This window comes from Podarcis cretensis (genome assembly GCF_951804945.1).
Source record: "Podarcis cretensis genome assembly, chromosome: 6".
NCBI classification, from domain to species: domain Eukaryota; kingdom Metazoa; phylum Chordata; class Lepidosauria; order Squamata; family Lacertidae; genus Podarcis; species Podarcis cretensis.
Window position 1 is genome coordinate 53,309,115 of NC_137175.1, and position 24,375 is coordinate 53,333,489.

Consider the following 24,375-nt stretch of genomic DNA (forward strand, 5'->3'; position numbering starts at 1 on the left):
AATCCCTGGTCTCAAGTATCCTTTCTCAGGGTTTAGATCAATGTATCTTTACAGTGTGTGATCCTGCAGTGGGGCAGACAGTCCAGGATTCAAAGGGTGTTGATAACTTTCAGATCCATAGCCACTGTGGTTTAAAAATCTGGTGCCTGAGCATATTAGCGTGTGGGGATTTGTCAGCTGCCTGAGTGCTAGCAGAAGGCACCCAGAGGCTTTTCGACTGTGATACTCAAAAACTAGGAAACAATGTTGTTTCTATTTGTAGATATTTTGAAGTGAGGAGGAGTGACTAAAAAACCCCCCTCAGTTTAGATCTAACTAATTATTCTGAGATGACAAAACAGCTCATATTCACAGCATCTTCTCTGAAACATGTTTTGCTTTCTAACTGCCAAATGCAGAGCCCCTGTATCCTTGATCCTAGTTGATGACACACAAAACATGCTTCCCAGGGTAGGATTAAAGATCCCTCATGCCTTGGCATTGATTAGGAAGAAACAAATCCTAAATCAATGGACTTCTCCTTTGCATACCATCATTCAAACATGGCCCAGAGAACTTGAGATGTATCATCTGTCCCCTGAGCTGACTTGTATGGTTAATGGCTCAAACTTCAGGAGCATCTCTTGCCAAGTCCAGTATGTCTTATTAGCTTAATCAGCAATGTAAACATGGGTACACTGGCTAACTGGAATTCCATCATGAGAGCACACTGGGGAATGTGAAGTATGGAAAATATACAAACATTGAACAAAAGGATCCTTGGGTTAAGGATGCTTGCTGTCAAATACCCAAAGGGAGCAATTCTGCTGGCAGGAATTAAACCTCACACAGCTGCTTGCCAGTTTCCTTCTGCACTCTGACCATGTACAGATTTCTTACTTGTAAATGTTTTAAGTTATATGTGCACTTTCCTTGGTCAGTTCAGATTCCCAGGCATGTAGAGTTCCCTGGATTCTGATCCTTGACTCCAGCTGACCCTGTGTATCTCCACTTGTGATGTTGGACAAGGTCTTCAGGGATGCATGTTTGGTCCTGTTGTTTGCAGTGTTGGTGCCACATCAGTTCAGATGTAAGAGGGACAAAAAGTGAGTTGCAGATGAAGCCTTTGTTACTTAGGCTTGTTCTAGTTTGGAAATGAACTGATTTATTTGCAGTATTCCATTTTATGCTTTTCCATTCCATGAACTTGTAACACATCCATTTACCTATATTCTGTATCTGACATTGTTGCAGGCTGAAAATGGCTCTGAAGGTATAAGGTGCATCCTGTGGTTGAGCGATGGGCCTGCTGTTATCAGCAATGGGTTTTGTTTGCCGCATATTGTACTTGCTTCACCCTCCCAATCATTGATGGATTCATTCTATGGTATACCTTCCTGCTCTCACCAATGTGTTTCTCGTTTCCCTGTAGGCATCACCTGCTGCAAGAGCTCTGTCTGAAGGATGCCATTCATCATTATCGCCCCTCCCCTTTATGGTACACTACCCCACCACCACCACTCAAACTAACACCCTAGGTCAGGGGTCAGCAACCCGCGGCTCCGGAGCCGCATGTGGCTCTTTTACACCTTTGCCGCGGCTCTGGGGCAGATACTAGCGAGGGGAGGAGGCGCATTGTGCGCCCCGACACTCCCCACTGTGGCGGGCGCTGTACTGGCTGTGACGTTGCATGGGGGCAGTGCATGCGTTAGTCACGCACCGTCCCGATGTCACCTTCCCGCCCGCTGTCAGATTGGAGGGCAGCGGTGCGCATGTTTGCGGCTCCCAGTTTTTTTTTCTTCGGAAACGGGTCCAAGTGGCTCTTTTTGTCTTAAAGGTTGCAGACCCCTGCCCTAGGTGAACCTTCACCACCTTCCCTTACATCATGTGGTGGGACAGTGTGAAAACTATGTTCAAGGGGTTCTCCCCTATGAGGAGAGAGGAAGGGGCTTTATGTGAGAACGGCTGCTCCAGGGCAGGAAAAGCAGAGGTGATACGCGCGGGAAGAGGCGAAATATTTGGTGTTGCTCTTTGAATTTTTTTAATTTCTCCAGCCATGCTTCCCCTGCTTTCTCTGCTCCATTCCTGTCACGTGGCTTTAGGTTTAAACCATCCCTTACCATGTGCATCCACTGGAGAGCTGCCATTAAGGAGGAAGAGGGTCAGGTAAGGGCCATTTTAGGTAGAAAGCATGAGCTCACAAGGAAGTCGTATGAATTTCTCATGAGCTCCCCAGCAGAAGCACTTGAGGTACTGACTTAAGAGTTCTGTAGCGATCGTTAGTCAAGCTAATCAGGGTTTAAATATTCATCTCAAGTCTGTGATTTGGCTAGCCACTTGCCACTTGCCAGAACTGGACTTTCTTAAATGTGGTACCTGATTTAGCAAAGTTCTACTTTCAGTGATTACTTTTACCTTACAGTAATCCTTAATCAAATGTTACTAAGGTCTATATCTGCCCCAATACACCAGCATCTAGTACAAATGCAACCTGTTTGAGGTGAAGCTTGCCTGACATGTCTAGTTGTAAATGCTCTGCAGTAAGTTTGGAGCATCTTTTCATATGGGACAGAAAGGGAAATGCTTGTCTTTATCCTAGAGCTTGTTTACACAGTAGGATAGAATCTCTTATTAAGATTTTTTTATATATTGAATGGATAAACTCAGCTTTGGTTCCTCTATTATTGCTTTGGAGATCCATGCAGGTTGCCAGACTGAGTATATCAGGTTTTCTGTGCATCTCTTCTTTACGATTCTTATGCTGTGCAGGTACTGACCATGGCAATGTTTATGTGGCAGATTGCTGCAAGAAAAGTGATAGAACATGCCAAGGTGAGGAAAACACCTCACATTATTCCAGGCACCTCACTTTTAAGTCACTTCAACCTTGTGAGTTCTGTGCGCAAGGCTGAGGCTGAAGCTTTAGGGGTTGTTATCTCTGAAAAAAAATCATTGTGTAAACAGCCCCCAGGAGAATGTCTGTAAAGCTGATCTGAGACCAGATTTTGAAGGTAGCAATGTTGCTGCTGTATGAGTGACAGTTTAAGGGGTCTCAAGGCCTTCTCTTTGTTCAATCCTCAATCAGTTTGGAGCTAAGATGAGACAATTGCCCATTGTCTTCCACGTGTTACCGTGTGCCACTGATTGGCTTAACAGCATGTTAATATTGGCAAAAGGAATATGACAGTACATCTTATTAATATTTGAGCATATTGCAAATTCTGTTGTTTAGTCTGAAATGTGTATCCGTTTTTCCAGTGTAATTTATAGCACATTATTTTCATCTGTGTCGTGTAACGGAGCCTCCTATTAAAGCATTCTTTTATGAATCTCTGATAAGCAAATTCACTGATTGGTAATTAGATTCACCCCCTGCCTTAATTGCAGTTTAATTAATATCAGGCTCAAAATATAAAATGTGAAAATGAAACTAAATCTATATTCAGTAGTTTAAGCTGCATCCTGGCTCTTCATTGCCTTGGTTCCCTGAGCAACATCTTGGCTCCTCCAGGGCTTGAAAATGCCAGCTGCCACTGAGCCCATGCAGGAGTGGCAGGACAGGGCTGCTTACTGGGACAGGGAAGGGCAGCAGGGAAGTTGGGACTGTGCAGCCGAACCAACGGAAGCAACTAGATTGGCTCTGCCCGTGCTCCTGCACAGCTCCAACCTCACCACTGCTCTGCCCCAGTAGGTGCCAGTAGCACCTGTGTCAGGAAAGTGGCTTTGTTGCACCACCTAGGCTGCTCCTTGGCCCATAAAAGGGTGTGGCAGAGTAAGAGTGGAGCTCCTGCAGGACATTGTTAGTCTCCCACCCATCATCTGGACTAGGATCAGGGCAGATTTCTTAACATGTGATCTCTGAATGGGGGTAAACCTTTACTGACAAGACCAAGCACAATTCTAGTGGACTAGAGTCACTAGACTGAACTGGAAGTGCAGTAGCTATTTCCTTTCCTTCTGCTGCCCATGCCTTGCTGTTCCAGCAATGACCCCTTTACTCACTGAAGTGTAGTAATAAGCATGAGGCAAGTGGGTTAAAGTTCAACAGAGCATGCTCCAGGCACCATGATTTTTCATTGTCACAGTTTTTCACCCAGCTTTTTCTGTGCACAGAGACAGTCTGGTGTAGGGAACTTGGGTTTTTTTTTTTATCTAATGTCAAGCATCCAGATGCAGAGATGCTGATAATTTCTACAAAGTAGAAGCATTGTTCAGCTCTTCACAAAGCTGCCTTTGAAGCATTTCAAAGGTTTGAAAATAGAATCTATTTTTTTCCTGGCTTGTGCAAATTGACTGCAACACGACAATGCAGAATGCTTTCTAATTTCACGGGAGTGCTCTACAACAGAGTGCTTCATAAATATTGCTTTGTCCTCTCCAAGTGCAAGCTATTCCCCCCCCCACCCCCATAGCTTCAAAGGGAGGAAGGAAAGCTGGTAAACTCTGCATCTCTCAGTTTTAAGCTCAACTTCTTTTGACTCTACAAGAATTTCCTTTCAGTCTTGTGGCATCCTCTGCATTTAATTGTGCAAGGCACATCAACTGGGCTACCAGCTGCTTTTGCAAACCAATTGCATGCCTTGCAGCATTCCTGAATATAAGCATGAAGAGTAAAAGACACTGAATGTGTGAGGATGGGGAGGAACTAATCAGAACTATATTGAGAAACTTAAAACGGGAAGACACGAGGCTCTGAGAAAGGAAAACAGAAGCCTGTTCTTTAGGGCATGATTATTCTCTCTTAATAAAACATTCCAGATGAGCCATTAAAGAGTCTGGCTCCCGTTCCTTAGAGTGAGCATTACATAGGAGGAGAGTTACCTGCAAAACAAAATCTTACCAGTCTCCAGATGCTCCAGAGATGTGAAACCTCTTAAACAGTAGCCAAAGCAAGATGATTCTCCTAAGTCAGTGCAAAATAAGTCACAATTCCAGGGTCCGGTAGTCTCAGTGATTCCTTCCTGAATGCACTCAGAACTATGCAAGCAGGCGTGCATGCATGCATGCGTGCACGCACACACACACTGGTCACACGCATGCGTGGGGCCTCAGACTTTCCAGAAGTAGGAGGCTTTGCCTGGCAAACCAGAAATTTGTCTGTTGTTTCCTTCTGTTCTTTCCTGCTGCTGGATGAAGGGGGGAATAGAATTTCCCATCTATCAGCAAGTAGCTGAGCCATGAACATTCTTACCATATACCATAGATATTCAGGAAGCAGCTTGTTTTTTAACACCAGTTTAGGGAAAAGAAGATTAAGCCCCACCCCACTGAATTGCATTTTTTCATTTGATGGTTGGTTGTTGCAAAGGTACTTTAGAAGCTTGCTGTTGCCTAAAGTGGTATAAAGGCATCTGTGTCTACTTATATCACTTGGGGTTGACTTGCACTCTAGTCAGCCTGGATATTGGTTTAGTGCCCTATGCGTTAAACTGTCGGCCATCCTGGTGATGCCTGTCTGTTAAGTCACCATTAGCCACAGCCATATGTGTACCAAAGGTAGTAATTTTGTTCATTCTGGGGAAAAGGTAATCCATAAGTGATTGAATAATGTGGCCCTGCAATCATTGCCCTTACAGTGCATTTCTGTCTTAGTTTGTGATCCTGGAACTGCTTCACATAGCTCCCAATTGAGCCTTCCTGGAAGTTGAAGGCCCAGTCCATTAGCTAGGATTAAATTATTCCTTGGATATTGCATGTCTTCTGCATGGACATCTCCTAACCTTCTTTCAAGCTCACTAGATTCCCTGGACCCAGCAGCTGATGGTTGCTTGTACAGTATGTGTTCATTGCCTGGAAGAGAGAATTGCACTGTTTTAGAAACATGGTTTCTCTCTGCTGATATGTACACAAGAAAAGCTGGGCATGGATCAGCACCAGAAGATGGACAAATATGGAGTGTATGTCATCCAGACTGTTCGCTGAGTCTAGGGCAGGGGTCTGCAACCTTTAAGACAAAAAGAGCCACTTGGACCCGTTTCCGAAGAAAAAAAAACTGGGAGCCGCAAAACTCGTCATTATAAAAATAACTTTTTTGTCACTTTTTAATTATTTCTTTGTTTGACCCCTCAGAATTACTCCTCCTCATAGAAATAAACGTTAAATTAACAAGTTACCTTTTTTTGTGTGTGTTCTTCACTCCCCTTCAAAACAGTGACCAGCGTACATGCCCCCTTTCAATGCAGTGACCAGCGTACATGCCCCTTACAATGTAGCGGGCAGGCGGGCGGGCGGGAAGGTGACGTCGGGAAGGTGCATGACTAACGCACGCACCGCCCCCATGCGACGTCACAGCCAGTACAGCGCCCGCCACAGTGGGGAGTGTCGGGGCGCACAATGCGCCTCCTCCCCTCGCTAGTATCCATCCCGGAGCTGCGGCAAAGGTGTAAAAGAGCCACATGCGGCTCCGGAACCGCGGGTTGCAGACCCCTGGTCTAGGGGATCACTACATGGCAGATGTGGGTCTTCAGCCTAAAGTAGTATGTTTTAAAGCTCTTGGGAGCTCAGACGGGTCTAGCACTGACAGTTATCCTAGCTCATTTCATGAGCTGCTGGGTTTAAGAACAAATGATTAATAGCACTGTAAGGGTCATACCTATAATGATAGCAAGTAACTGAAATTTTATCCTCTAGTATTGTTTGGTCTTATCATTCCTTCATTATGGGTCACTTATTATAAGCTGGTGTGTCTGCTTCCTATTTGGCTCCAATGCCCCTACACTGCAATGATGCTTGTTCTTTAGTGAAAACAAAAATTAACTGCAGAAATATTGTAGTACTGGTTTGCATAAGAGAATGGTTCTCAATTCCTGTTTTGAATGCAATAGAAGGTATCCTCATAACAAATTTACATGGCAGGATGGACTGATTCCTCTGGACATGGTTTCTTTTAATAGCTGGGCTTCTCTTGCCACAGGTGCGCCAGACCCCACTGCAGGGGCAAGCATCGATGACGAGAATTGCTGGCATTTGGATGAGGAACAGGTTCGAGAGCAGGTGAAGCTGTTCCTCTCCCAAGGAGGGTATTATGGCTCTGGAAAGCAACTCAATTCCATGTTTGCTAAGGTGAGGTGTGGCTTTGTTCTTCCCTCCCCCAAAAGCTCTGCATCCATGTGGCTTGACGTCTTATAGTGCTCCTTCACTTTGCAGATGCTGTCCTTAGGAGCTCCAGAAATCAACTTCTGGTGCTTTTCAGATCACTTATTTTACTCCTTTTACAGGCATTGGCATGGCTTAGATTGCATACTATAGGAAGCATGGTGCCCCTTGCTAGTTTGTCACTAGAAAGGTCCACGCAAAGGAACATAAATCAACTTATTTTAATCCTATGAAATAAATAAATGTAGCCACTAAGTAATATGGGAACTAAGGCTGTTGATAGCTTCACCACATCATGACATACCCAACTTATCCCTGGCTTAGATATCCCTGCCATCGCCAAACACTGATATCACAAGTGCATTATATCATGTATGACAGGGATGTCCAACCAGTAGATCGTGATCTACCGGTATATCCCCAGCTGATCCTGGTAGATTGTGGGATCCATATCATGTACAAAAAGTTACGGGGGGAAAGCTCAACAACTCTGGGCAGTCCATCCACGCCACGCATGCTCCTCTCCCTGCAATGACAATGGGTAGATCACTGCCAGTTTTTTTATACTGGGAGTAGATCACAGTCTCTTGGGAGTTTGACATGCCTGATGTATGATATTCAGGTCATTTTGAGTTAATGAATGTGTAGCACACATACATTACATACACATACCTTTTCTGTTGTTCTAAAAAACTGGGATGACAGAGCCCTTAGTTGGTGGTAGAAAGAAAACAGTCAATTTTTTGGTACGTTTTTAGATAGATGATGATGTAGTCCTGGAATTATCTATTGGTGTATGGATCTGGCAGACATAGCCCATCCCTGCACTTCTGCCAGTCAGCAGAGAAGTTGGGAGTGGTCCTCTCCATTGCAGTCCCCAAGGTGCTATGAAGAGAAAAACACTATATGTGCTCTTCAAAGATCAGTTTTCAGAGAGCGAACTCTGAAGAGCAGAGAGAGCAGTTTCCCCTCCCATTGAAACACTGGGGTATGAGGAGCTCCTGCCAGCCCAGTGCTGTGGTGGCAAGGAAGGCCCTCCACTTTCAAAGGTTCCTCTTCTCCTTCTAGCATGGTGCCTTTGCTAGGTTTTATCCATTTGAATCTCCTTCCTTCAACCAGAGCCCATTCTTTTTCCTGTATTGCACCATGTTGCTGAATCAGCAACAATACTTGAAACTGAACTTAGATTTGTTCATTCAACTCTTAGGGATTTTCTTTCCCAGTGAAGTCGGCTTAATATCTTGACTTGTTCCAAAGGTGTTGACTGTAGTTTTCCTGTTTAGATGAAATGGGAAACTATATTGAATGGGAAACTTCCTGGTTTGTTTACTCATGCTTTGGAGGGAATGCCTCATCCGTATCTTGGCTTATTAAGCCAAGATATGATTATCCAAACTCTCCCACTGTGCAGGTCTTCCACGCTGCTTCTCATACTTCCTGTTTAATCATTGCATTGTAGAGAATGAAGCAAAGCCACCCTTAGAAATGAGACCATGGAGCCGAAACTGCTCCGTTTACTTTCTTCTTGCAGGTAGCTAAGTGGGGAATGAGGGTGAGGCAAAAGAAATAGGCCAGTTTTCAAAGCAGGAACGTCCTAGGAGTCGATAAATGATAGATTTTGTCTGTTGAAGTCAGATTGTGCCTCTCTCTTGATTCTCAAGGGAGAGATTTCCTAGTTTGGATTGTCCAGCTGCCCTTTAATAATAATAATAATAATAATAATAATAATAATAATAATAATAATAATTTATTTGTACCCCGCCCATCTGGCTGGGTTTCCCCAGCCACTCTGAGTGGTTTCCAACAAAGATTAAAATACAAAAAAATGTCACACATTAAAAACTTCCCTAAACAGGGCTGCCTTCAGATGTCTTCTAAATGTCAGGTAGTTGTTTATCTCTTTGACATCTGATGGGAGGGCGTTCCACAGGACAGACGCCACTACCAAGAAGGCTCTCTGCCTGGTTCCCTATAGCTTTGCTTCTTGCCGTAATGGAACCACCAGAAGGCCCTTGGCGCTGGATCTCAGTGTCCAGGCAGAACGATGGGGGTGGAAACGCTCCTTCAGGTATACTGGGCCGAGACCTGAATAGACTCAGGTTAGATGAGGCTTGCTTCTTAGTGATATGTCTTCACAACTATTTAAGGTAGCATGTTGGCCCACAGAAGTATGTAGTTCCACAGGCATGCAAAATATAGTTCCCATCTCTAAATGCATTCTGCATGTAACTGAAATAACACCTCTTTTCCTCCGCTGCCTTAGGTCCGTGAAATGCTGCGCATGAGAGATTCCAATGGAGCCAGGATGCTTACACTAATAACTGAACAGTTCATGGCAGATCCACGGCTTGCTCTCTGGAGACAGCAGGGAACTGGCATGACGGACAAATGCCGACAGCTTTGGGATGAGCTAGGTGAGTTTCCGTGTCTCTGTGCGTCCCATTAGAGAGAGGCCAGTTTGTACAACCATTTGTGATGGGAGAAGCTAGAATGAGTCCTTGTGGAAAACATGTCTGATGGGCTGCATGACACTTGCTGGTCTGCTCTGGGCAAGTGGCTTCTGGAGGCAGCTAGAAACTGTACAGAGGTAGGAATGAGCATTCCATAGGCAACTGTGTACATGAGAGAAAGAATTATTTTGAGGGAAGTTGATTCAAGAAGTAAACTTTTCCCTTCAGATTTAGCGACACAGGAAACTTCCTGATACCAGGTCAGTTTCTTTGTCCAACTAGCTTCGTATTCTCCGCAGCTATCCAGGGTCTCCGACAGAAGCCTTTTTCTCATCATCTGCCAGATTCTAATTTAATTGGAAATGCCAGCAATTGAATGTGGGAGCTTTTTATGCAAAGCATATGCTCTAAAACTATGGTGCCTCCCCAAGATATGGTTGTCCCCGTCCCCTTTTCACAGGCTTGTCTTGCAATTTAATATCTGAGTTTGGAGAAACTTTTGCCCTCATGTTCTTTATCTGTATAGGAAATGAGTAATGCACAGAAAGCTAGCTTGCCTGCAGGCCACATCTTTGCCTTTTAGCAGCCAGGGCAAGTGCCTGCCACTGTCAGTTAGCGTAATAGAGGCCTGTAGGCTGCCATGCAAACAGCCTCTTTGAACTTTGCTTGTGGCTGAAAACTGGGGAAGAGATTTATATTCCAAGACAATCTGCCATAGCCTTTTATTTGGGAGATGGTGGTTGAGTTTGGATGTCACAATAAACCATGGTTTATCTTGATGAGAAAGAGCTGCAGTGAGCCTTTAGCACTCTTTCCCCTTGCCCTACCCCCGCCTGGCTGGGCTGCAAGAAAGAGATTGGAAGCTTCAGCTTCCATTTTTCACTAACTGCAGTTTAACCAATGCTTTGAAGTGGGCTTGTCTCAAACAAACCATGGTTAGGATTAACCACAATTTGTCAGTTTGGGACAAAATGGCAAGTTTTGGTTAATCTGAAACAAAAGTGAAGCTTCCAAGCTCTTCATGACTGCTAGTAATGGGGAGTGTGTGAACCCGAACTGTGGATTGTTCCTGTCATAATAAAGTTGATCAAATAAACCGTGTTTATTATGATGTCCAAATGCAACTGCTATATCTTTCAGGGCAGCTAGTATTTATCCTGCAAGCCAAGAAGCTTGCTGTTTCTATCGGCCAAATTGAGTAGTGTTTGATCCAGATTTGAAATGAAAATAGTGCTGCAGCCCAGGCCTGAAGTACAGCCGAGTTTGTACCGTTAGAGGTGATGAGAGGAATATTGTTGCCAGGCTGAACCCAGCACTGTGTTTGATCTTTAACAGAGAGAAAGAGAGAGAGACCATGAGTGCAGCTCTGTATATCGGAATACTCAATGCAACTCGTCAGTATAAATGTGTATATTTTCATGTATAATCTTGCCTGGGATAGCAGTAAAAGAGGGGGACACAGAGAGGCAAGGGAAAGAAGGACTGGGAGTCCTGGAGCAAGGAAATATGTGCCCCCTGACCCCCAAAGAGAGCTCTGAAGTCGACTCCCCTTTCACAATTTGTTTCTAAGCCTTTAGCTTATACTGCCTACATGTTTTCAGGGTTTTCTTTGCATTCATGAGAGAAAGCCTGTCTTTCAAGGTTTGTGCCAGATCCAGCAAAATCCTGTGGAAGCAACACTTCATAAGTGGGACCGCAAACCTGTCAGCCCAAAGCAGTCTGGGTTATCTGTATGGAAAGGTATAATGAGGATTGAAGAAACTGTTCATTGCACTTCTGGTTTAAACTATGCATTGCTACCTTTTAGAGATGGTTTGCAGATTGTCATTCTCCCTTCTTTTGGGCAAGCCAGACAATTCCTATCCTCAACCCCCCACCCCAGCTGCCATGTCTGTTTGGGCTGTGTGGAGCATGGTCGCAAGAGTGTTGCAGGTACATATTAAATCATGCTCACAACATCAGTTAGGTGACAAACAGCATAGGCTTCTTCTCCTTATTTGGAGGCTGAGTGCTTCCCCCACTATGCCATTGCTGTGGGGGGGGGGGTGCGTGCGCGCGTGCTTGCCCAACCATTTAAACATAAAGAGAGAGGCAAGCACCATCAAGAGAGGAGGGAATGTGTGAGCCAGAGGCTCATTCATGTAATGCCAAATAATGGTTTGTGGAGCAAGGCTGCCCCACCCCTGCTCCTTAGACCTTTTCTGCCTCTTATGGACCTTTTCAAATTATGTATTCCTTCTCTCCAGAGCCAAAGAATTTAAAGGCTGCAAACAACACTGGTCCACTGCCCCTCAGTAAGGCACTTCAACCTTTTCCTTTATAGGTTGGGGGGGCACCAAGTTAGAAAGCATTCTTTTATATTCCAGAAAGGCCTTACTGATCTTTGCAGGAAGAAGAAAGCTGGCCGTCCTGAACTACATGCTTTCAAGCTCAGGCTGAATTATTCACTTGAAAACCTCTATCTAGTTTGCAGTGTGAACTGAGATCTATGTTAAGCATAACAGCATCAGCAAAGGTTCATCTAGCTTGGGAAGCCCAAAAGCAAGACATGAGCTCAATAGCCCTCTTTGCATCTTGCTTTCCAGCAACTGGTATTCAGATCCATGGTTCACAGAAATGAGGGCTTTTATTCCCAGTAACGTCAGACATTTCTTTAAAGCACAAATGGTGTGTGCAGATTATTCTGCCAGTTGAAACACAAGAGCAAAGCTAATATTGCCATTGCATGAGAATCTTTGGAGCTTTAATTGCTGCAGTGCACTATTGGAGATTAGATTCTAATTGTGAGAAGTAGATTGAAAACAGTTGGACTACAGCTTGACCTTAATCTCTCTGGAGACAGTTTATGTATTTCCTTTGTTTACAGTTGGGGATTGGGCTAGGTTTGCAGGGGGGTGGGGTAGAGAGAATAAAATGAGGGGGAAATAGGCTTAGTTCAGATGAAACACAAAACAAACAAGCCTCAGGCTCCACAAGCTCCAATTACCTCCCACACTTCCTGGTTTTCCATAAACTATAATTTGCCATTTTGTTTGGACTCAAGTCAATAGAGGAAGAGGAGGGAATGTGTGAGCCCAAGGCTTGTTCTTGTAGTGCCAGATTATGGTTTGGCATTATTACATCTGGACTTTGGGTTTTGGTTTCAGTTCAGTCAGTGGCACTGTGGTCACCTCTGGTCTCTCCTTATGATGGTGGTGTTCAAGATTCCTGTCCTCAGAAACATCTGCACATTGCGGAGGGTCTTGGGTGTGTGTTTCTAGGCACATTCTCAGTTTGTGTCAGCACCAGTGAGGCCTGGGGGGTGGGGTGGTCTAAGCCGCTACTCTATGCATGGACAAGTCCTTTCTCTGCCATTACAAATAATATCCTTGTGGAACTCCTTATAGGCATCTGTGAAATCCTGGCCATGGAAAACTGTGGTCTTAAGAGAAAAATGGTAAAGTTTTCCTTTTCTTAATCTACTATCATCCTGATAAAAATTCTTTTTTAAAAAGATCTAAAGGATAGACAATAGTTGAGTATTCTTATGCCTATGCGAGAGAGATTTTGAAAGAGAGAAGAAGGTTGTGCTAAGAATTTTTTTATAAGATTTTATGGAAATGTATTTAATAAATAAATACATTGGTAACAATATACTACTTTGAGTGGAAGGAGCAGCTTTTTTATAAAGTGCAGCTAAAGGGTTTACGGTGAGACAGTTTTCTGGAATTGTGTCTGTTTTAAATGGATTGTGTCTATTTAATATTTTTAAGTGGGGCTATAGCTCAATAGAGAATGTGCTTTGTATTCATAAGATCACAGGATCCCTCTCTAGGTTAAAAAAGGACACAAGGAATTATTCTGGGTGGATTGGACATTACTGATAGATGAACCAGCACTGGAAGGCAAGTTCATGTGTTCAAGATGATACGGACAGTTTTAATATATGCACCTTTTCAAGGTGATATGGAAAAGCCAGTTGTTCAGTGACATAAATAGCAGTACTGATTGCTAGGGATTTTAGTATATGTACCACTTGGGCTAATTTTAGACTTAACCACTCCCATGTGAACACTGCTGTGTCCTTTTCCATGGTGCTTTCTGTGAAGCTGTAACATTTAAATACTGCTTACACCGTGCATATCACCCAGTCATTGGAAAGTAGTCTGAAAGGCAAGGTATAACATTTTCAGATTAGATAGAGTGCCCATGCACACCAGCACTGACATCTCCAAGGATTTGCCCACACAGTTGGGTGGTGCACAAGACATGGAGCATTTAAACACACCACATTAAGATGTCCTTTCGGCAGCTCTTACATGAATGTGATAACCTTAAAAATGGCTCAAACTCAAGCAAGCATTGATAACATTAGTCATATTCCATGAATTCTCAGTCTGAAGAGAGAAACATACTTTAGCTAAAATCTACCTGTGTTTTGGAAAGGGTGGATCTTCATCATTCATATGAGAACCAACTAAAACATTTCTTTAAAATTGGTCAGATGAAGCTTAGTCCCCTAAACCAAATAATCAAGTGTTCAGCATTCATATAGAGGCTAGGTGAGGGCAGTTGAAGACTGCAGACCTAGAGACAGGCCAAGCATTGTAGGCTACCACAGATTGCAGAGCAAGCTTAGTTTGCAGATTGAGTTGCTGCAGAACATGTAAAGCACAGCATCCATACAGGTTGTCAGTTTTTCGTCGCTCTTAGGCTCTGAAATAATGGTGTCAGCAGCAGTCAGGGCTTGCGCTAGAAAGACTATACAGAATATACTGGTTCTCATTCCATTTCCTTCAAAGCATATCCATCTGGACCTCTATCAAAGGTAACATAAGGTGGACATCTGGTAGCTTACTTTGCATTGGTATTGTCCAAGAGGTAGGATACTATTGAGGATTGAACATACGCCAGATTCAGGAGTTCAGGTCAGGGATGTCTTGTTATTACTTGCACACTTTTCAGAAACCAAACATGGGCAAGTACAATCTGATCCCCTTGCTTGCTTGCTTGCTTGCTTGCTTGCTGGTAGCAAAGCATTCTAAGTCTCACTTCAGTGACAGTTCCTGCATATCAAACTTGTGTAATAGTGGTTTCATTTGCATGTCATGGTAGACTAAGCTATGACTTACCAGGACTGTGAAAAGATGCTTGTTCGTGGAGAGGAACTCATACCTGCTTTGTTCCTCTCTAGTCTTTTTAGAACAGTGCAGCAGCTAAGCCAAGGAAACCTGGAATCATGGTTAAGGTTTGGTCTCCTTAACTATGATCTGTTTGCTATCATCACTTGTAATCCTTTGCATCTAACTCATTTGATGGAATACACTCAGTTAATCCTGCTGCCACTTTTTGTGGGCATCAAATAGGTCTTGCAGATGCTAGGGACATGTGTAGCTTGTCAGTTGGCTAACCAAATTCTCACATGCAAGTTTGCCATCTATGCATAGAAACAAATAGAAACAAATTCTGCACTCCAACTCCTGGATTCTGTCATTCCAAACCTGAAAAAAGTTCTCTCTTTCTTTTTCTCATCGTGTCCCCTGCTACAAAAATGCACATTCATGCACTCTTATGAAGAGGTAAATAGATATTCAAATTGGTGTGGACACAACCAGAGGAAAGGCATAGGCCCAGCCAGCCTTGTTCACACTGGATAGCTATGATGGTTTATAATTAACATCATCTTTCTGTCTATATAAAAATATCAATGTTTGTAAGTTGAAGTTGGATATTTGCTGAAATAGAGACATTCTAAACAGTGCCAATGTAGGTTTCTGCTGTTCCCACACAAGTTGACAAACTATTTTTGTTGGTTCTATAAGTCGGCTATGGTATCTTGAGGAAGCATTGCATATTTCCAAGTTGGCACTGCTGCAGTTTCAGCATCCACAAGAGAGATGTACAACTTTGATATGAATGAATAACAAATTATACATTTATTGTCCAAGAAACATAATTGTGCAGAAATGATTTGTGCTTTAGTACTTCAAGGAAGTACCGCGATGCTAGTGGGCTCTGACCAGTGTTCTGTGTTAAGTCATATGCTGATGACACACATTCTGTGTAGCTTATTACCCTCCCCCAACACAGTAACTATTATCAGATTTCAGAACAGGACAATTAGAGAGCGGTCTATCCCCTGTCATTCACTTCCAGCAGCCTGAGGTTTAGATCAGCTGTTTTGTATAAACCCAAAGGAGAGTTTAGAAACCTGCCACCCAGGAGCCAGCTCTGTGAATTACTTTATGCTGAGCATCGTGGCACTCTCCCAGCCCTTTATCAAAAGAACTGACTCTTTAAATTGGCAGCGTTGGGGAAACAGCCCTGCTGCAGGCCATTGAACTCCATGGGAGGACTTGCCGGCTGGGAGACTTCAAAAGCCAGATCTATAGAGCTGCACTCTTTTACCCTGTATGAGGAAAGGGAAAGAGACTCTTAGAAGTTCAAGGGTGGCTGCCCTGTATTTGTGGTTGGGCCCCAAAAGGAAATGCCAGGAACTGCCCCCAAACAGTTCCATGCCGCTGCTGTTCAGAATGCTCTGGAGGCGGAAAAAAGTCCTGCTCGTTCTCCAGAGCTTTGTGGAAAAGTCTGAGCTGCTTAAAAGAAGGCTGGAGAAGGAGATTAACAGACTCTCAAGTGGGGGTGAGGGCAAGATGAACAAAACAGAATGGGCAGACATGGGTGGCTTTTGCTGCCCTATAGCCCAAACCTGCAGCCTACCAGATCTGAACAGAGCCCACCAGCGGTGTGTGGAAGCCCACCAGGTCCTTGGCAGAGTTCCTGTTTTAGCAAACAGGCATGTGCAAGAGGTTTACAGAGCCCCTGGTAGCCCCACACATAGCTGGTGGGCTCTGTGTTGCTTAGTAGGTCATATATTATGCAGACCTGCTGCAGTCTCTGGCTGTGAGTGGAATTGGTAATTTCCCAAGCCAGCAGGAAGAGTCCCGGTCAGTGCCAGTTGTGAGAGGAGAGCAGCCTGCTTAGTTGGAGTTGTGCAAAGCTCAAGATTAGCTCTGGATATAATGATACCTTTTCCTTACAGCATGTTCTCTTGGTGGAAATGTATGCAGGTTTTTGAGTTACATAGAACTCCTGCAGGCTGTGAAATTGGCCCAATCAAACATATAACTGTGTGTGCATGCATGTGTGTGTGTGTGTGTGCTTTAGGACTGGCATAAACAGCTTTCTGCTATAGAGCTTTCACTGAAGGCTGAATTCTCTTCCTTGGCTGGAATAAGGCTCTGTACCACAGGACCAAAAGCTTGACACTATTTTCAGTATGGTATGGTTGAAATTGTCTTGCCTTTGCATGTAACTAAGAATAAAAGCATCAATGAAGTAGACTGCAGTCCACAAAAACGTTTGCCATAATGAATTTGTTAGTCTTTAAAGTGCCACAAAACTTTCTATTATTATTATTAACAAAGAGGCATTGTATGTTGCTTTAGGGCAGATGTGGCTATTCTGTGGCTCTCCAGATGTTGCTGGGCTATAGCTCCCATCAGCTCCTGGTAAGGGATGATGAGAGTTGTAGTCCAAAAACTTACATAACTATCTTTTCCTTGCCTCTTCTATGCATTCTGAACACTCTTTTGTTTGACAGCTATGCCAAGATCACAGTAAGGAGTATTATGCCAGCAGAGTGCTGTGAAAAACTTCAAGTTTGGGGGGAGTAGTTTTCAGAAATTAACATCAAAAACCTCTTCAATGCAAATAGACTGGAGAACAATGGCAGATGAAATGCCATTGTGATATTTCTTTTCTAAAGTGGAGCAATCGTTTACTGGGTAAAAATCAGGTTATCATTCGGAACTTCTGACTCTTGGGCTTGCTGCAGTATTTTAAAGCAGTCTTTGATGTGCAGTTCAAACAGGAATTTTGTCCTGGCTGATCGAAATAATCTCAGATGCATATGCAATTATTGTCTCCCAATTTCCATCTCTCAAGAATACAGTGGAGTTTCTGTATGGAAAAAATGTTGACTTTAGCTATTTATTTGCTTTTATAAATCCTCCCTTCCAATGTGCAGTGCATTTCCCTGAAGCAAGATGTGGATGTTTCTTTAAAAAAAATCCCCAGGCAGGGAAACAATGTGGGGTTAACCTTGCTGCATGCTTACACAAGATAGCAGTGAATAACTCCTTCTGCATTTCTGCACCTGGTTCATTCATACAGGGGCCCTGTGGGTGTGTGTGGTGTTAAATCCACACTGCACACTAGAAGAGAAGGGATGCTGGCTGCGACAGCTGCGGAAGTGGGGAGATATGGATGTCTGCCCGCTGGAGGATGGGAATTACGGCAATGAACTTCCCAACATCACTAGTGCACTTACTCAGAGCTCCAGTCACAGGCAAAGTAAGTTGGGGGGGGTGAGAGTGTCTTGTCTTCTGCTATGTAATGTTTTTCACACCGGGGAACCCCAGTGTTATAACAAGCTGGTGAACAAACAAAAAACAACTGGAAAGACCCCGACTGTGCTCAAATATAAAAGCTTGCTCAGGTGAGAGATTATCCCTATTGTTGTCTCTGCATGCCAGTTGGTAGACTCCTCTATGGAAGTACCAGGGTGATGTTTACAGTATGGAGACATGCAGCCCTATCAGTAGGGTTTCTTCCACACTACACATTTCATACATGTTCTGTTTAAAATAGCTCATTGAGAGGGAAACTGCTGAAATGCAAATGTTGCCTGGCTTGAATTCTTAGAGCTTTCGGAATACTGACTTTTCCCATTTCAATTTCTAGGTATCTCTGGTGGCTCATGCTTTCCCCATCCCATCCATTCTCTTGCTATCCTTATCTTTATCTATGCTTGCTGGGTTTGGGTCATGGGAGGAATGGTTATCCAGGGAGGGCTGGTACTGCTGAGGGATTGGTCGTTTTGCATACTACTACTACTACAAACAAGAACCAATACATTTTAAAAGAAGAAGTTAAAGTTCAGTGAATCCTTTCAGTGTCCTCAAATATCCCCTGTGCTGCATTTCATTGTGATGAAGCCCATTCGTATAGCTGGAACTTTAGGGTGAAGTCTGCACCAGCACCAGCGGTGTACTTTGCATTGTGAAGAGTCCATTGCAACCCTTGTAGAGAGAGGAAACTGCATCTGTTTTGTTTTGTGGGGTGTTTAGCAATTTTAGCATAATTAGTTATTGGAAGCCTCCTCCCATTAAACGCTCCCACAATTTGGATTAAAAACCCAAAGCTCCTTAACTGTCAGCCCTCCTCACCCTTTGGCCTCAAATCTATCTCTAAATTGGACAGCTATTTAGATTGAATGCATGCTGATTTGCCCTAATTAATTTATAGCAGTGGTACAATCTGGGATTTTCAAGTCCTTGCTTGCCAGCAGTCCTGCTGCAAGCAGGAGGGATATATTAGACATGCGTGGTAGCAAATCTCTAGTGAATTACTTTGTTTGGATATGGTTACATTTTAAAAACATGGTGACAGGAAATTCTGCTTATTGTGGTGTGGTTTGTTGTGGTGATGGCTGAGCACCTCAGTGGTCAGACCCATGGTGGCAAACATTAACCAAGTCCATGCAACACACTTGGCTACCCTGTGTGCTCATTTCCTTGTAGGCTCTTTAGCAAGGTCAAGACGCACAGTGTTCACTCGTGCCATCGAAGGTTGTGACCTGCACTGGCAGGATAGCCACCTCCAGCGGATAATCAGCAGCGACTTCTACATCTCTCCCTCTTATCAAAGGGAGGGTGAGGGCCTCCTCTTCAACTCACAAGGACAGCCTTTGTGGCTGGGTAAGTTGTCACTCTTTTTAGTAGCAGCCATTATGTTCTTACTTGTTAGCACACTACTCTGGGGATTCCGGTATGCTGAAGGAAGAGTATTGTGTTTGCTCAAGAGATGACTGGAAAATTAAATTTGGAATCCTACTCTGGTAAAATAAGAAAAGTACACATTTGTGGTCACTTTAGGGAAAAACACATCATCTACTCACCTTGCGGAACCTGAGAATTTATGGCATTCAGTCATTTCCTATGCAGACTTGGGTCCCTTAACAGGAAGCTTGTGCCTGGCCTCCAAGAGATCTAACCTGGCCTCTGGTCCTTTGCTTGGGATACCAAGGGACAGATTCATCTAAGCAGTTGTGTTAGCAGGAGCCAGTGTACCAAGTCCCGCAAGTGCAACAGGGTCTCCTCCCTCTCCTTCCCTGCACCTCTTAAATTGGCTTGTGGTTGGGATTGGAAGAACCCCTCAAACAGAACATGGGGGAAGGAGAGGGGAGATAGTTCCATCTGGCAAGCAGAAATATTCGCACTGATGGAATGGTCATATAGCACAACACTGAATTCCTTTATTTCTTGAAACTTTATCTGTTTCAGGATGGGGAAAGCCTTATACTGCACAGTAACTTAAGGCCGTTGCCTTGGAGAAGTTTGTCCAAGGCTGTAATGCCAACAAAGATGGTTATCTGCCTGACACTAAACAGGAGACTCCACATCTATGGTTCAAACATTAAGCTGCGGTAGCAGCTATACAGGAAGAAGATAGTGTCACACACACACACACACACACACACTCGTGTGTGTGTGTCTCAGCAAGGCCAAAACCAAGATACCCAAACTCCTTCACACTGCAGATGTGCTTAGTCACATGTTGTCAGAGTGCTATAGGTGTGGTCATCACAGGAAGACAATTTTGCAGTTTCTCCCAGAGTCTCTGCTTCTACAGCTGAGTACTCAGGCTGCACCATCAAGAGCAACATTTGCTATGCTCTTCAGAGTACTGAAGTTCAGGGACTCTCTAGCACCCCACCAGAGCTGAACCAACTGCACCAGCAACCCAAGTGATTGCTTGGGGTGGCAATATCTTAAGGCGTGCCAGTGAAGCTGAGGGGTGCATCTGTCTCATCCCTTGCAGCAGATGTGCCTGGGCACAATTCAAGTACCACAGCCTGGCATCCATAGCAATGCATGAGATCCTGAGTGGCACCATTTGAATCATGTGGAACAACCGTCTGGAGCCACAAAAAGTTCTGGATGAAACTTTGCTTTATCTTGCTCCTCAGCCCTCAGTGGTTTACATAAATTCCTCCCTAGCTTGTGAGATGTCTGACTTGCCAAAGGAATTAATCCCACACGTTGTGATTCTGAAATGTTATTGTCTTGTCTTCCCACTCTCTGGGTTTTTTTGGAGCTCCTCCTAGAGGACATCAGCAGCACCACGGAATTGCTTTTGATTTGCCAGCAGCATTTGAATGATGCCGTGCTTTATATGATGCACGATCACTAGAGATTCTTTTTGAAATGTTTGTGCCTCAAGCCTTCTGCTCATCTGTAGCCTTTAATAGCAGGAGATTTGGAGGAGGGAGTATAGCTGCATTTTAAAGGCCTTTGGAGACCTTGTAGAAAATGCTTCCTTTAGAGGAAGTCATGCTCCTCTGGCTTTGGCTTCTACGTTTCCCCACGGCAGAGACATTTGCGGAGGAGTGGGCCCTTTGTTGCTTCCCCCCGACCCCCGTGCGTGTCATCTGTTCCCCCTTATGACCTCTCCCTCAGAGTCGCAATCCTCTCCACAGCAACTGTGACTTCAGGTGGAGATCAACCAGCAGGAACAGATGAATTTCTGTGCCACACAATGGTGTTGCTCACAGGGGCAAGCTGTTTCCGAGTAATTGAGATCCTCAGGAATGACGCAAAAGGCACACTCGGTGGAGAAGTGCTTCCAGTGAGGGATTCAGGGAGCTGAGCCCAAGTTGCAGGATGAGATGCAAGTCTTTCCTAGGCAAGGAGAGTAGAGAGGTGTGAGGGGTGGAACAGCTAAGTGTGGCCCTTTTAGGATGAAGCTGGATGCGGGGAACATTTTCAGCATAAGTTATACAAAGCAGATGCAGGTGCCTCTGTTCCAATGGAAATCCAGCATGCCAGGGAGAAGGCCAGGCTGAAAACCTTATCCTTTGCTTGGCAGCTTTCCCTATGAAACACAGGTCTTTCCTATGAGGAAACATCTTAACATGCAATTCCTCACCTGCAATTGGAAGCCTAGGAGCAACATGCACCACATGCTATTTCTGCCTGTTTGGAATCAGCCATCATCTTCAAAGTGTCTGGCCATTGCATAAAGACTAGTTTCAATTGATGGAATATAGGCAGCTGCTGTATACTGAGTCAGACCCCTGGTCCATCCAGCTTTGCTTTGTTGATACTGACTGGCACCAGCTCTCCAGGGTTTCACACGGGGGTCTCTCCCAGGACTAGCAGGGATTGAACCTGGGGCCTTTTGCATAGGAAGCATGTTCTTCTCTTCCACTGAGCCCTCCCCTTAACTTGATGGGTGGTGTAGGACTTGGTTGCATTGGAAAGTAAGAGGTGGGTCCTTTATTGTTTCTGGCAGGAGCAACTGTGGGCTGGCAGGATTAGGAGCTGAACCATGTGATCAGAATAACATAGGGCAGCCCCCCTTGGTCTTTGCCACTTCAGATTACAGGTGGATGACTGTATATTTGGAAATTCTTCTATGTAAAACAACAACCCCATGTAATATTTATGCACACATGGTTTGGTTCTAATAAAGAACAAGGCAACAAAATAGAGAATTTAGATACAGAAATTGAATCCCAAGCTCCTGATTTGCTTACATAGACAATACCATTTGCCTATATTGCCAGCTTAATTGCACACGCTGTTTGTATTATGCCACAGAACACGTTCCCACAGCCTGTGCCCGTGTCGATGCCCTTCGTTCCCATGGATACCCTAAGGAAGCACTCCGTCTAACGGTGGCTATTATCAACACCCTGAGGTTGCAACAACAGAGGCAGCTGGAGATATACAAGCATCAAAAGAAAGGTATGAGTTGGCCTGTTGTTGTGGGTTTAGGCTGGCCATCGAAGGATAGTTAGGTGCTTTTATGAGCATTGTAGCATCCAGCAGGAGCTGCCTAGAGCTTTTCCAAACCGTAAAACAACAACAGCCCCCAAACCCCTCTTCCAACATTTTAGACTCATTCCACCTCCTGAGAGCACCTGTCCCTGGATAGCTGAAGAGGCAGCTGGTGAATTGGCAGAGGCAGCTGAGATGGAGGGGGAGGGAGGGTAGGATTCTGGTCCCATTATCAAGGGTGAACAGATCCAACAGCTCCCCATAGGACGGGTGTATCAAGTTGTGGGACAACAGCTTTGCTCATCCTGCTTATCATGCCCTTACAGCTGATGCTGAAACTCTGTGCTGACTTTACCAATAAAGACTTTGGGAATTTCCCAAGCCGAGAGTCAAAGTCTTTTGTCTGAGGTTGGGAGCCAGGACAGTGACCAGCTCACCTTGCCTAATAGTAAGCTCAGTCTTGTCACAATGGAAGAGCATGGTACCAACACAGCAAATGGAAAGGGAGGTGTATACAGGGGAGTCTTGAGTGTCCTCTGCCAGGCTTGTGAAACTTTGTGCCTTGGAAGATGGAACCAGAGATTATGCCTCTTATGGCAGAAAGGAAGGATCATAAGTAATTACTGTGGGATTTTCTCCCCACTCCCCTTATTCTGTTTGCCTACTCCAGAACTGCTGCAGAGAGGAGCAACCACCATCACAAATCTGGAGAGCTGGGTGGGGCACCCCCTCAATCCCATTGGTTGCTTATTTCTCACTTTGACAGAAGCATGTCGAGTAGAGGATGAAAACTGCCTTGAAATTTCAGGTATGAGTATATGAGAACCCCAGACTGCCAAACCCTGAGCCCAGAGCAGAGTTTCTGCTCTTTCCCTGAGCTTCCATGTTGGAGCCATTTTCAAGTTTCTGCTGTTGCAGTCTATAGAGTTGGAAGAGGCTATTTAGTCTGTTGTGGTTGGATTCCTGTGGGACACCCTGTGGTGACCAGAGGAAGAGGTCTTTGGGCAAACTGTTTCTGTGAAATATGCAAAAGCCAGTTGTTGGTCCCAGAAACAAGTGCTGGCCTGCAGACTGTCTGAGTGTTCAGCTGCCTCTGGCCCAACATACCCTGTCAATCAGGGAGGGAGAAACTGTAGCCCTCCAGATATTGGTGTCCAACCTCCATCAGCCCCAGCCAGCATGGCCAGAGAGTTGAAGGCCAACAACAACTGAAAAGTCATAAGTTTTCTCTCCCTGCTGTAGGTGAATTGAGGGGCTCAGGTGCTTTATGGCCTTCCTACCTTGTAGCTCCCCAGTGCCGGTATGAATTAAAGAACTGTGAAGCTCAACACAGCTCAGCCCAGTACATCTGGTCACGTGAGCAGTGCCAGGAGGCAGGCACTGTGTTGTCTTCTGAAAGCAAGTAGGCTAAGAAGGACCAATGGCAGTAATGGAGCCTGTCACGCTATGAATTTTGGAAGGAGGCAAGAGGGAGACCCTACCTGCAGGCTGCACTGCCCATCTTATTGATAACTCTCTTCTCCATCAGATGCTGGTGATGCCAAGCCTCCCGTGTATCAACATGTGCCTGTGGCCAATAGCTGCCCTGAGAGCGGGGAATCCTACTTATCCCTCGCTTTGGAAGTTGCGCTGATGGGGATGGGGCAGCAGCGGGTGATGCCGGAGGGCCTTTATGCTCAAGACAAAGTGTGGCGCAATGAGGAGCAAATCATTGCCCGCTTGCAGGAGCTTCAGCTGGACGCTGTGCTGGTGCAGACGCTACGCAAACAGTGTATCCTGCTCCTGGAAGGTGAGAGGACTGAGATGCTGCCCTCAACTGCTCTGGAGGAAGGAGGCTGAACCTACTACCCTGAAACAGTCTTAAGTTCCCTGCATTAAGCAGTATATTCTGCAGAAAAAACCCCTTGATCACAATAACTTATACCAATCATGTATGGATGGTCAGAAGGATATTTGAATGGAGCAATGTATGTATTATGGGATGGGGGTTGGGACCATAACGAGATAGGATCTCAAAAAGACATGTT

The 24,375-nt window shown here is 44.7% G+C and overlaps 1 protein-coding gene across 2 annotated transcripts in view; it reads left to right on the forward strand.

The window, feature by feature from the left end:
- ZSWIM5 (zinc finger SWIM-type containing 5) overlaps positions 1-24,375 on the forward strand; it is a 131,657-nt gene that overhangs the window by 92,844 nt on the left and 14,438 nt on the right. For both annotated transcript variants that reach the window (XM_079980258.1, XM_079980259.1), the window contains exons 3-9: positions 6,893-7,041; positions 9,338-9,488; positions 17,679-17,858; positions 19,088-19,264; positions 22,169-22,315; positions 23,019-23,156; positions 23,877-24,137. In XM_079980258.1, the coding sequence (XP_079836384.1) occupies positions 6,893-7,041; positions 9,338-9,488; positions 17,679-17,858; positions 19,088-19,264; positions 22,169-22,315; positions 23,019-23,156; positions 23,877-24,137 (1,203 nt within the window). The remainder of the gene's footprint in view (positions 1-6,892; positions 7,042-9,337; positions 9,489-17,678; positions 17,859-19,087; positions 19,265-22,168; positions 22,316-23,018; positions 23,157-23,876; positions 24,138-24,375) is intronic.